At 43.4% G+C, this 12,997-nt stretch overlaps 1 protein-coding gene across 1 annotated transcript; it reads left to right on the top strand.

Annotated features, from left to right (window-relative positions):
- The first annotated feature begins 493 nt into the window (after positions 1-493).
- siva1 (SIVA1, apoptosis-inducing factor) lies at positions 494-11,440 on the top strand. Its single transcript, XM_078233189.1, has 4 exons — positions 494-679; positions 7,017-7,244; positions 10,216-10,372; positions 11,235-11,440. Exons 1-4 carry the CDS (start codon positions 562-564, stop codon positions 11,281-11,283), a joined length of 552 nt encoding a protein of 183 aa, XP_078089315.1. The 5' UTR covers positions 494-561; the 3' UTR covers positions 11,284-11,440.
- Positions 11,441-12,997: the final 1,557 nt, after the last annotated feature.

Genomic DNA, 12,997 nt, shown 5'->3' with positions numbered 1-12,997 from the left:
GTGGCGGGGCCTGAGCCTTGGGCCTCTGCTGGAATCTTCCCTCCTCGACTCCGCATCCTTGCAGTGCAGCATAGTGGGTACCCGGGGTGTTGGAGCCCATGGGGCAGGATTGGCCTGGAGGACAGGCCTCCCGTCACTGAGGCAGTTCCAGTGAGCTGGGGCCGCTGAGGGTGGATGTGGGTCTACCCCCTCCTCACTGCCCCCTCGATCGCCCGCTGCCTGGACCTGTAAATGGCGCGTTTCACCAGGCCCAGGTTCTCTACCCACAGAGAAGTTAAAGTGGAGCTTGGGGTGCCAGAGAGAAGAGCACGTGACATGTGGGCGGGGGCTGCTGGAAGGGGTGTGGCTATCGAGGGGAGAAGGCGGTTGCCAGGGGGCGGGGCGTCACAAGTCCCGCGAAACTGCCGGGGTGGGGGGGGTGGGACCAGAGACCCCGCCCCTCCGGCTGGAGATCACGTGGCCCATCGTTTAAACTGCGCGCGCGCGTGCACGCGGGCGGCGGGGTGTCAGAGGTCAGGGTTGGGTGCGCGCGCGCGCGGGAATCTGGTGGACAGTGCGAGGATGACGAAGAGAGCCAGTCCGTTCGGCGACACGGCGCCGCTCCAGTGGAAAATCCACGTCACCCAGAAAGAGCTCAGCGAGGGGGTCTTTGGGGAGAAATACAAGCGGGAGGTGTACGGTGAGTGAGCGGGAGGCCCGGGGCCTGGGTGGGTGGCGGGGCCTGGGTGGGTGGCGGGGCCTGAGCCTTGGGCCTCTGCTGGAATCTTCCCTCCTCGGCTCCGCATCCTTGTAGTGCAGCATAGGGGGTACCCGGGGTGTTGGAGCCCATGGGGCAGGATTGGCCTGTAGGGCAGGATTGGCCTGTAGGACAGGCCTCCCGTCACTGAGGCAGTTCCAGTGAGCTGGGGCCGCTGAGGGTGGATGTGGGTCTACCCCCTCCTCACTGCCCCTAACTCGCCATTAAAAGGGGGCAACAGCTTCCCTATGCATCCACTAACAGACTGGTGTTCAACTCAATGCGCTTTTTGAAGTGTTTTTGAAATGCATTTTGTAGTCAACAGGGAGTTTGCACAGGAACTTGAAGAATCCATGCTGAGTTGTGCAGTGGTTTACGCTCAGTGCTGTTGGTTTTGTTTTGCTGCAAGATCCTGGCACGTCTAATTGGTTGTGAAAATACTGGTGAGGCTGATAATGTTCACTTGTGTTCTCCAGTGACTTCATGTGTTTAGCCATGATGTGGAGATACTGGGGTGGGCACAGTAAGAAGTCTCCCACCAGGTTTATTTCGTATCATGAGCTTTTGGAGTGCTCCTTCACTCACCTGGTGTTGAGACTTCTGACTGTCTTTGTTTGTAGGCTTACAATGAAGTTACTGTGGAAAATCCCCTAATTGCCCCATATTGACACCTGTTTGGGTACACTGAGGGAGAATTTAGTATGGTCAATGCACCTAACCAGCATGTCTCAAACTGGGAGGAAACTAGAGCACCTGGAGGAAGCTTGTGCAGACAGTGACCCCCCAAGGTGGGAATTTAAACCAGGTTCCTGGTGCTGAGAGGCACGGGGCTAACCACTGTGGTAACAGTTAGGTTAATTGTGGAAATTGAAAAGCTGTCAGATGGGCTGTTAAACCTATTTCAGCAAATGTTTTAAACCTAGGTTTTTCTTTCCCATTTAACAGCAAAATGCAAAAATAAATTCTGGATCTTTTTTATAAACGGTAACCATGTGGATCAATTTTTTTGTACTGCAGTTTCCTAGATGAAATTTATCTCCTGGTACACTGCTTCATTAGATCTTTCCTACCCTCTTAGTTTTTGGGACAGCAGCTGTCCAAAGAAATGTTCACATGAGTATTTATGCAAGAACTTGACAGCAAAAGGTATATGAAGTTACAATTGTCTAGCTAATTTAACTGAATCACCCCTGAATTTTTAAAGGGTAAGAGTCCAGATTACAAAATATTCTGCTAGTAACGATTGAATGGGACTAGTATATTAAAGCCTATGAGAACTTCTGGTGTGCTAGCCAGCTTGGGGTGTTTCTAGTGTCCTTCTAGCCTATAAGGAATCCTAGGGACCAGTTGCATCCATGTTCATTGTAAAGTAGTTTAGTCACTCCAATTTCCCTGTAGACCTGCAAGTTTATTTCCTAAGTTCATCCTGTTTCTTTTTGAATTCAAAGTTGCTTTCTGTCTCCTCCACTCCTGGAAGAGCAAATTCTAGGTTGTTTGCCCCTGCTGCATTTACATGCCTTTACTGGTGGCCCAAATTGTCCCCTAGTCCTTGTACAATGTTATTGGGAACAGATCCCAGCCAATGTTTTTAATAAGTGTGCCAAACGCTAAAGGATTTTAGTGTCCTGAGGGTGGACAAATATTAAATATCCACTGACTCCAATTCTGAGGTTCTACCCTGAAAATTATTTCTCCCTTGTTTTCAGTTATGCTGTGGCTCCAGTTCCTTAAATCATGGTTCTTCACCCTCCCTTGCTGCTCCTTCAATCACTTTCCCCTCTGGAGGAGCAGCAGCAAGAGTGTGAGGGAGGAAACCTGTGATGGGAGGAGTTACAGTTACACAGGAGACAATATCTATTTGGAGGAGCAGCTCCCCCTCATTCACTCTTGCTCTCGCTGCTTCTCCAATCAAACACTATAATTTCTCTGGTCTCAACAATATTATTGCATCTACAGTTTAGCCCTATACCATGGAGGAATATCGGGGTGAACTTTCTTGCATCTTTTACCCCCATCTTGCTTTTTCACTGGCTACTGGATATTGAGGGATAATTTGCTTGCCTGTCTGCCACCCTTGTGTACTTTGAACCATTGTCTCTTTATGAAGCTCAATATCCCATATGCTTTGCTAAATATTAAATATCCACTGACTCCAATTCTGAGGTTCTATTCTGAAGAGAGTCCTGCCACCTTCTAAGATTTCTGCACCTGAATTCCATGAGGTCTGCCTGTCCCTGAACACAAACTATTATCCATATTGTCTCCCTCTTCTGTCTGTCATAATACATCACCTAATACTTCTGTATTAAATTCCACCTCTATGCCCATTCTGTTAACATGTTCTGTTAGTCTGGCTTCATTCTGTTTGGCATCTGACCAAGTTTAAAATTTGACTCCAATATCTAAATCACTTCAAGTGGTTCTAGCAGTGATCTTTGATCTCCCATCCTCCAGTTTAAAAACTCTTTACCACAACTTGCTGCTATCTATCAATGTCAGAAATAGGAGTAGGAAGCCATTCAGCCCCTTGAGCCTGCTGTGCCTGTCAGTAAAATCATTGATGAATTGATGTGCCATTACTTTCTTGCATTTCCACATTCTCTCCCTTGTCCCACCCTTCACTGCTTGCTGGGGAAAGATTTCCAAAGGCCTAATTCTGCTACTATGATTTACAGTATGGAAACAGGCCCCTTGACCCAACATGTCGATGCCACCCCATTTTAAAAACCCCTAAGCTAGTCCCAATTGCCCACATTTGGCCCATATCCCTTTATACTTACCCATGTAACTGTCTAAATGCTTTTAAAAGATAAAATTGTACCTGCCTCTGCTACTACCTCTGGCAGCCTGTTAAGACCCACTCTACCCTCTGGGAAATAATTGCCCCTCTGGACCCTTTTGTATCTCTCCCCTCACCTTAAACCTATGCCGTCTAGTTTTAGACTCCCCTACCTTTGGGAAAAGATATTGACTATCTGATCTATGCCCCTCATTATTTTATAGACCTCTATATAAGATCACCCCTCTGCTTTCTATGCTCCAGAGAAAAAAGTCCCAGTCTATCCAGCGCCTCAACTCAAACCATCAAGTCCCAGTAGCATCCTAATAAATCTCTCCTGTATTCTTTCTAGTTTAATAATATCCTTTCTATAATAAGGTGACCAGAACTATGCACAGTATTCCAAGTGTGGTCTTAATGTCTTGTACAACTTCAGAACGTCCCGAACCCCTGTATTCACTATTCCGATCAATGAATCCAAACATGCTGAATGCCCTTTTCACCACTGTCCACCTGTGACTCCACTCTCAAGGAGCTATGAACCTGTACCCTTAGATCTCTGTTCTGTAACTTTCCCCAATGCCATTAACTAAGTCCTGTCCTGGTTCAATCTACCAAAATGCATCACCTCGCATTTGTCTAAATTAAACTCCATCGCCCAATTGATCAAGATCCCATTGCAATCTGAGATAACCTTCACTGTCCACTAATGCCACCAATTGTGGTGTCATCTGCAAACTTACTAACCATGCCTCCTATATTCTCATCCAAATCATTAATATAAATGACAAATAACAGTGGACCCAGCACACCACTGAGGCACACTGCTGGTCACAGGCTTCCAGTTTGAAAAACAACCCTCTACAACTGCCGTCTGGCTTCTGTCAAGCCAATTTTGTATCCATTTGGCTATCTTACCCTGGATTCCATGAGATTTAACCTTGCGCAACAACCTACCATGCGGTACTTTGTCAAAGGCCATGCTAAAGTCCATGTAGACAACATCAACTGCACAGCCCTCATCTACCTTCTTGGTTACCCCTTCAAAAAACTCGATCAAATTTGTGAGACATGATTTTCCACTCATAAAGCTATGCTGACTGTCCCTAATCGGTCTTTGCTTCTCTAAATGCCTGCAGATCCTGTCTCGGAAAATACCTTCCAACAACTTACCCACCCCAGATGTAAGGCTCACCAGCCTGTAATCCCAGGCTTTTCCTGCAGCCCTTTAAACAAAGGCACAACATTTGCCACCCTCCAATCTTCAGGCACCTCACCTGTGGCTTTCGATGATAGTTATGGTCTAACAGCCCTTGAGTGGTATTGGAAATAGGAGGTCCCTTGTTAAACTATGAACTCTAGTTCAAAGATGCCTCTGCTTCTGCCCTGTTAAGTGCCCTTAAAATCTTGTTTTAATAAGATCACCTCTCATTCTTCTAAACTCCTAATTATAATTGGCTCAACCTGCTAGATTTGTCCTCGTATGACCAATCATCTTGTCAGGAATCAGCCTAATGAGTTCTCAGAACCACTTCCACTGCACATAGGTCCCTCTTAGTGACCAAAACTCTGCACTATTCTAGGTGTGATCTCACCAATACAATTGTAGTAAAGCTTCCACACTTTTATACTCCATTCCATTTGAGTTCTTAAATTACTTGCTGTACATGTTGACTCTTGGTGATCGTCACTCACTTCCCTTTTAATTCTCCTCAACCTCCTGCCTATCTTCACTAGGGTGCATTAGTTGTTTTAGGCTGCTGCTATTTCATCCAAGTCATTAATATGGACCATAAATAATTGCCCCAGCATTAATCCCTGTGATACTCCACTAGTTAGTTTACCAACCTGCATCAATTTTACCATAGACCCAGTATCGTTGCATACTAATATATTGCCCTCAACTCCTTTCCTTCTGTACTTGTGCAGCACCATATTAAATAGTTTTTCCTATCAAACCCTGCCCCTACCTCAACCCACAGTGGTTAGCCCTCATTTGATTCAGGAGATACTAATGGAGAAATGCACTAAACCTTGTGATATGATCTCCTTACTCGAGTATTTCCTCAGACCCTGAAGTCCACGTTCCCAGCACCAGATCCAGCAATGCCTCCTTCCTAGTTGGACTGAACTTGCTGGTCAAGGAAGTTCTCCTGAACACATTCAGGGATTCCCTTTCTCTTTAACATTATAATATGATGCCTGCAGTTCATATACATCTGAGGCTTTTCCCTGCAGACTTGTTCCTCCATCTCTATTTGGATGTCTGTTGGGTGCTCCTGGAAACATGCTTTTTTTTTGCTTCTCAACTCTTAATCAAATGGACTTTGTCCTTGCCCCCTTGAGTGCATCCCTTTTCTATACTATGCCTTCCCTAATTAGTGCTGCTACTTTTCAAATGTAGGTGGTAAGAAGTTGTGGGTTTGAATGGGCTTTGGCAAGTTGCTACAATGCATCTTGTAGGTGGTGCCATTTTTCATTGGATGCTTGGATGCAGGGAGTGAATGCTTAAGATGGTGGATAGGCTACTTTGTCTCAGATGCTGTAGAGCTCCAAGCGGAGCATATTCCATCACTCTCTTGGACTGGTGCCATGTAGATAATTGACAGGCTTAGGGGTCAAGAGGCCAGTTGTGGTGCAGAATTCATGCCTCTGACCTGCTTTGGTATCCACAGTATTTTGTGACTGGTTCAGTATCTCTAACTACATAAGTAGGAGTAGGCCATTTGGTTCCTCAAGCCTGCTCTGCCATTCAATAAGATCATGGCTGATCTTTTTATGGACTCGGCTCCACTTACCTGCCCACTCACCATAACTCTTAATTCCTTTACTGTTCAAAAATTTATTTATCCTTGCCGTAAACATCCAATGAGAGTCTCAACTGCTTCACTGGGCAGGGAATTCCATAAATCTACAACCCATTGGGCGCAAACGTTCCTTGTCAACTCGGTCCCAAATCTGCTTTCCCTTATTTTGAGGCTATGCCCCCTAATTCTAGTATCACTTGCCACTGGAAACAACCTCCCTGCTTCTATCTTATTTATTCCCTTAATTTTGTTTCTGTAAGATCCCCCTCTCCCTATGTGCATGCATTCTGAAATTCTTTATATTCCACATTCCTCTTTGGTCTGCTCCCATCGAACACTGCACTACTTTCTTCTCTAATACGTAACTATTTACTCCTTTCTGCACCTTATTCGTCAACTTCTGCCCATCCCCTTAAACCCTCCTGTGAGGACATTGATCCCAGTCCTTTTGAGCTGCAACCTGCCTTTTGAATAGGTGCCTTGTGCTGCAGATTGGGTGCAATCTACAGACCTCCTAACAGTGGAAGGAAGATGGAGGAAGAAATATGCAGACAAATTGGGGGATTGAGATTGAAAAATATAGGAGTCGCATGTCTCTGCAATGAAAATTAAAACCTGTGGTGGACTTTGATATATTTTTGAATGATTCCAAACTGGCTTTCTGACTTTCATATTTTCAACATTTTATTTTCAGAAAAAACTAAAAACTTGCTGTTTAATGGTGCCCAAGCTTTTATGGGATACATGTGGACAGGCAATTCAGAAGAGAATTGTACACTGGTTCCCATGTCCAAACCCATTGAAGATGACTGCCGAAAGGAACCAGAAGTTTGTAATGGATGTGAAGGACGTGAGTTGCTCCATGGGCAAACTTTTCTAGGACATAATGGACAACTTGTGAAGGGTTCACTATCTTACAGATGTAAGCTTACTGAACTTAAATTTAATCTATTAATTTTAATTTTGTGCTGTGAAGTTTAGATGCTTCATTAGTTTATTATTCAACAAGTGTATTAAAGCTTGAGGTGAAGTCAAGTGACTGATGCCACACTTGGTCAAAACTAGAGTCAATGGGAATTGGTGCAGGAGATGACTTTCCACTGCTGGAGTTGTACCTTGCACAAATGAAGTTGATTGTGGTTATTGCAGTGATGTTCTGAAATGGAGATGATTGAACTCCTAAGAGCTCCTCAGGATACTGTCCTAGGCTCAGTTGTTGAGTACCAATCATAATTCCTCTTGATACTAAAATGTGTCCACATGCCACAAGTGACCCATTCTTGGAGTGGTGAATAACTTGTCTTCTGACTCTCCAAAGCCTGTCTACCATCTGCAAGGCACAGGTTAGGAGTGTGGTGGAATGCTCTCTACTTGCTGCATGTATAGCTCCAACATTCAAGAAGCTTGACACCATCCAGGACAGTGGTCTATCTGGCACCCCATCATCACCCTTCAATATTTACTCCTGCCACTGAAGCACAATGAATTGGATGCAGTGTGTACCATCTAAAGATGTGCTGCAGCAACTTACCGAGGGGGGCAGCAAATGATAGGAATACCACCAGCAAGCCACTCCCCATCCTCACTTGGAAATATATTGCCATTCCTTTCACTGTCACTGGGTCAAAATCCTGGAACTCCCTATGGACTGAAGTGGTTCAAGAAATTTGTGGTTAGCCAATTTGAGCTGAGTTCAAGTTATTTCGTGCTCTTATTTTTAAGTTTCATTGAGGTTTCCAGCTTAACCATTTTCACAACTGGATACATTCAATGACCTTTTCCCACTCATGAGCTCCTTAAACCTCTTAGCACTGCATCCTGATCATAGAATCATAGAATCCCTACAGTGCAGAAGGAGGCCATTCGGCCCATCGAGTCTGCACCGACCACAATCCCACCCAGGCCCTACCCCCACATATTTTACCCGCTAATCCCTCTAACCTACGCATCCCAGGACTCTAAGGGACAATTTTTTTTTTAACCTGGCCAATCAACCTAACCTGCACATCTTTGGATCCTTGGGGCATGAAGGCTATGGCTCTGTGGTTCCATTGACTTTATAAAATCTTGAGGTTTCCTGACCCCACTGAGGGAAAAGGACTTCTATACTCCTGCATTCCTCCTGTGCCAAAGCCTCTCCTCCTCGAGGGCAAAACTAGGGATGCCAAGCCAGTGATGCCCGAGGTGAGAATTGAGGTTTATGAAGATTTATTTCTAGACATTTAATAGTGTAAATTTTGTTGAGGCATATGAGTAGTTGTATAGTAGGTTTTAACTGAAATTTAAGATTTATACCAGTTCTTTGTTTCATAAATTCATCTAAATAGTTTGAACTTATCCTTTCTATGATACCAAAATGACTCATTACACCTGGTCTTAAATATTGACCAAGTTTTGTTTTCCATATCAGCAAAAATGTAACTTACAAATTCAGTGCCTCTAGAAATCCATTTTGAAATTTAAATGGACCATTTGGAAGTTACATTATCTACTAATCAAAGTTAATACTGTTCCTGGTACTGAATTGTTCCAATCACTTTAATTGATTCATTGTAGATAACCAATTTCTAATTCGTGAATTTACAAACACCAATTCTGGTTTGTACAAGTTAGATGGTGTATTCGGTGGTTGATGGCATCGCTAGGTTTCACTAGATGGGAAGTCTGAGCTCCTAGACTCCTCCATCAGCCTTTAGTACAACTTGTGCCCCAGAAAGTAAATGTGCTCTCTCTCTCTTTTCTCTTCCACTTCCCCTAGAGCAATGAAGGTGGACCTGATCGAGGTATACAAAATTGAGGAACATGGGATAGATAGAAACATTCCTTAGTGGAGTTAATATCCAGGGGCATAAATTTAAAGTTGGAGCAGGAGAGGAAACACTTCCCCACCCAGAGGGTGGTGGGAATCTAGAACTCTGTCTGGAAGGGTGCTGGAGGTGTGAATCCTCAACATTTGAGAAGCATTTAGATGAGCACTCAATGCCGTAACATTACAAGACTATGACCCAAGTACTGGAAAATGTGATTAGAATAGATAGGTGCTTGATAGCTGGCACAGAAATAATGGGCTGACGGGTCTCTGTTGTAAAGCTGACTAAATTGGAGTAAAAACAGGCTGTCACTAATTCAAACTTCCTATACCTCGGCCTTTTATGTGTACAGTGAAGCTACTTTTCTGTTACAAATAGGACATTTCATAGCCATGTGAGTAAATCTGTTCATGTTGAACATTTTATTCGGGAAGTGGATAAAGCAGTAATACAGCTTTTGATACCCAATCAGAAGTATTTACCCTTTGCTAAGAGTTTCTTCTCTCTCTCTCTCTCTCTCTCTCTCCCCCCCCCCCCCCCCAAGGGATAGCTACGAAGCTGTACTGGCTTTAAATTGAAATCTGTGGAACTCTTTGCCGCAGAAGGCTGTGGAGGCCAGGTCATTGAGTGTCTTTAAGGCAGGTTCTTGATTGATGAGACGATCAGGGGTAATGAGGATGAGAAAAATGTCAGCCATGATTGAATGGCAAAGTAGACTCAATGGGGCGAGTGGCCTAATTCTGCTCCCATGTCTTGTGGTCTAAATGCAATTTATTTGCATTAAAGTAATTTTTGCTTTGGGTTGCCTATGGTCGACTTTGGCTCATGACAAACCTAACCACTAGGTGGCGAAAGACAGTGCTAAAGTGTTTTCTTACAGTAGCCTGGCTGAATTAGCAAGACTGCTACTAAATGGGGACATGACCAAGCTTCCCAGAACAATACTGTGTTGCATCTGGTGCTGATATTTTGCATTGTTTCTACCAATATGCAAGTTATGATAGTCAGTTTAGGCTTTGGCTTTCTTTTGAAACCATTGTTTGTTAAAGCTTAATCTAACTTGCTCATTTCTATTTGCCACAGTGCCAATCAAGCCAGCCACCATGAACTGTTTTATCTGTTTGAAACCATCAAATTTCAAGGACCCATGCTCGCAGTGTGACCACTTAATATGCCAACATTGTAGCAAAGTGTGTGATCACTGTGCAAGGACTTGCTGTTCACTTTGCTCATTCGATGAGTGAGTAATGCTTTGATCTTTTTCTTGTGGCTTGCATTCTATAAACTCAATGTATGTATGCTGTGATGCAAAACCAACAGTTTTGCATAAAGCACTTGGATTTGTAAATGTTCTGTTAACCTTGATGTGCTGATGACAGACAAGACTTGCAATAGTGCATGTGACATACCTATTACTGACCTCCCCTTTTGCTGGGGGAAGTTTTTATTTGTTACTTGCACCATAGGTCAAGATTTAGGATGGTGTGAAAGCACTGAATTCCAACCAGCAGCCAAACTTCTCAGCTGCAGCGTTAGCCTCTTATCCATGGGTCGTATTGTAAATGAGAATTGGTTCTCACCTGCTTTGAAAAAATAACAGTTGGAGGATGCGGAATGATTTGTGTCAATGTAATTTGTAGAACACCTCTTATAAAGCTTTGACACAAACGGCAGGAGGTAAAAGTAAGTGATTATCAAATCATGAGTGGCTAGAGACAATTGTCTTCTGTCAATATCCACCCAAGTAGAATTTTTGTTCAAGTCAGATGGATATGTACTTATGAAGAGTCAGTTGCCCCAAAGCCCTTGCCTCTGCATCAGTAGCTTGAAATTTCAGTATATTGTCTGGAATAAAGATTAATGAAGTATGTTGCTGGCTAAAATTACTGTGCTTCAGAATTTTCCATTGATCACCAAATGCTATATGATTCTGCTTTTTTTGCGTACCTCAACTAGTATATACTATCAAGAGTTTGTATACAGTGCAGCCATGTATATGATGTTGTGGTTAAACTGCTCTCATTTGATTGTATCAATAGTTTTTGTATATCCAACATTTGCACTGCCTATAATTTGTTTCTTATACCATCTTATTTTTCCAGTTATAATGAAGCCTACGATCAGGTGTTCTGTTATGGCTGCTTCCCATGAAGAGGGTGAAGTTTGAACTGGCTCTAACTTGTATAGAAATGTTTAAATTTAAAATGCATTAACCTGATCACTATATACAAAATGGAAGTGACATTCTACTTGTAATATACCGTTTTTTAATTGTGTATTTGTATAAATAAAGCTTTTTGTATTTTTATTGTGGTACTCATTACTCACTTGAATACACATTTTTGCATAAGAATTAGGAGCAAGAGTAGGCAATTCGGGCCCACTCTGCCATTCTGTTATCATGGCTAATCTCAATCTCATCCTAACTACAATTCCCTGCTTTTCCTCCTAGCCCTTTATCCGGCTTTTGGTCAAATGTATATCAAATCTATTGATTGCATTATCCTAATAAGGACTGAAATTAGTTAGATTTACATCTGTGCAATCAGACCCATTTTCTAATTGGTGGACAATCCGCACCAGTTCTTCACTGCCCAAAGTGAAATTAAAAATGTACCCTGACAACCTAACCAGAATCACTTGATGTGCCTGTCCAAGAACCTAGCTAACTGATCGTATCAAATCTCACATGATGGTGCTGAACCTCTGTACTAGGAGGGCCACATGTAGAATGCTTGGTTGCCAAATGGTGGTCTGTTTGAGCAGGGGGAAGCTGGGAACTTGCCCAATTTTATTCCTTAATAAGGGGGCTGAATGACTTCTAGCTATAATTCTAATCAGCACACTGGACATGAGGAACCTTGTTTGACCTCTGGGAATTCTTTGTAAACTTCTGACCTACCATGTCTAGGTCCTGGCCAGAGTTCTGATTTTTTTTCTAGTGGAGTTATTGGGAGGAGTGGTTTCTGGTTCATTGCTTTTTGGTGTGCTCCAAGTGTCTGTCTCATAATTATCCCTTCTCAGCTTTCTTGGTACTACTCCCAAAGAAAATAAGCAAAATGCAGATTTCGGTTAAATGCTAAAAGTGGAACGGCATTTAATTTCCATTGAACATAGAACATAGAACAGTACAGCACAGAACAGGCCCTTCGGCCCACGATGTTGTGCCGAGCTTTATCTGAAACCAAGATCAAACTATCCCACTCCCTATCATCCTGGTGTGCTCCATGTGCCTATCCAATAACCGCTTAAATGTTCCTAAAGTGTCTGACTCCACTATCACTGCAGGCAGTCCATTCCACACCCCAACCACTCTCTGCGTAAAGAACCTACCTCTGATATCCTTCCTATATCTCCCACCACGAACCCTAAAGTTATGCCCCCTTGTAATAGCTCCATCCACCCGAGGAAATAGTCTTTGAACGTTCACTCTATCTATCCCCTTCATCATTTTATAAACCTCTATTAAGTCTCCCCTCAGCCTCCTCCGCTCCAGAGAGAACAGCCCTAGCTCCCTCAACCTTTCCTCATAAGACCTACCCTCCAAACCAGGCAGCATCCTGGTAAATCTCCTCTGCACTCTTTCCAGCACTTCCACATCCTTCTTATAGGGAGGTGACTTGTGTTCTGTCTCTGTCCCTCCAAATGATGAATTTTGAAGCATAATAGTGGTTGTAAAGGAAATTGGTGGAAGCTAGTTACAGTTGGCAAGATCCCACAAGCGAGATGAAAGACTTTGTGAAAGAAACAATAGACACTGGGAGAAATCTTTTTCTCTCTAGCAGCATAGGATCTTTATGTTCAGCTGAATAGATAGGCCGTAGTTTGGAATTGCCCAAAAGACAAAAATTACTTGCTGCATATC

The sequence above is a fragment of the Mustelus asterias genome, chromosome 18, assembly GCF_964213995.1.
Source record: "Mustelus asterias chromosome 18, sMusAst1.hap1.1, whole genome shotgun sequence".
Classification (NCBI taxonomy): Eukaryota; Metazoa; Chordata; class Chondrichthyes; order Carcharhiniformes; family Triakidae; genus Mustelus; species Mustelus asterias.
This window is presented reverse-complemented; position numbering and strand designations above follow the sequence as displayed.

What these genes read in the sequence shown, in the direction of transcription:
- siva1 (XM_078233189.1), top strand. Translation starts at nt 562, where the DNA reads ATGACGAAGAGAGCCAGTCCGTTCGGCGACACGGCGCCGCTCCAGTGG. An exon ending in GGGTTCACTATCTTACAGAT is followed by an intron (nt 7,245 to 10,215) that starts GTAAGCTTACTG and finishes TATTTGCCACAG; the next exon opens with TGCCAATCAAGCCAGCCACC. An exon ending in TCACTTTGCTCATTCGATGA is followed by an intron (nt 10,373 to 11,234) that starts GTGAGTAATGCT and finishes TTATTTTTCCAG; the next exon opens with TTATAATGAAGCCTACGATC.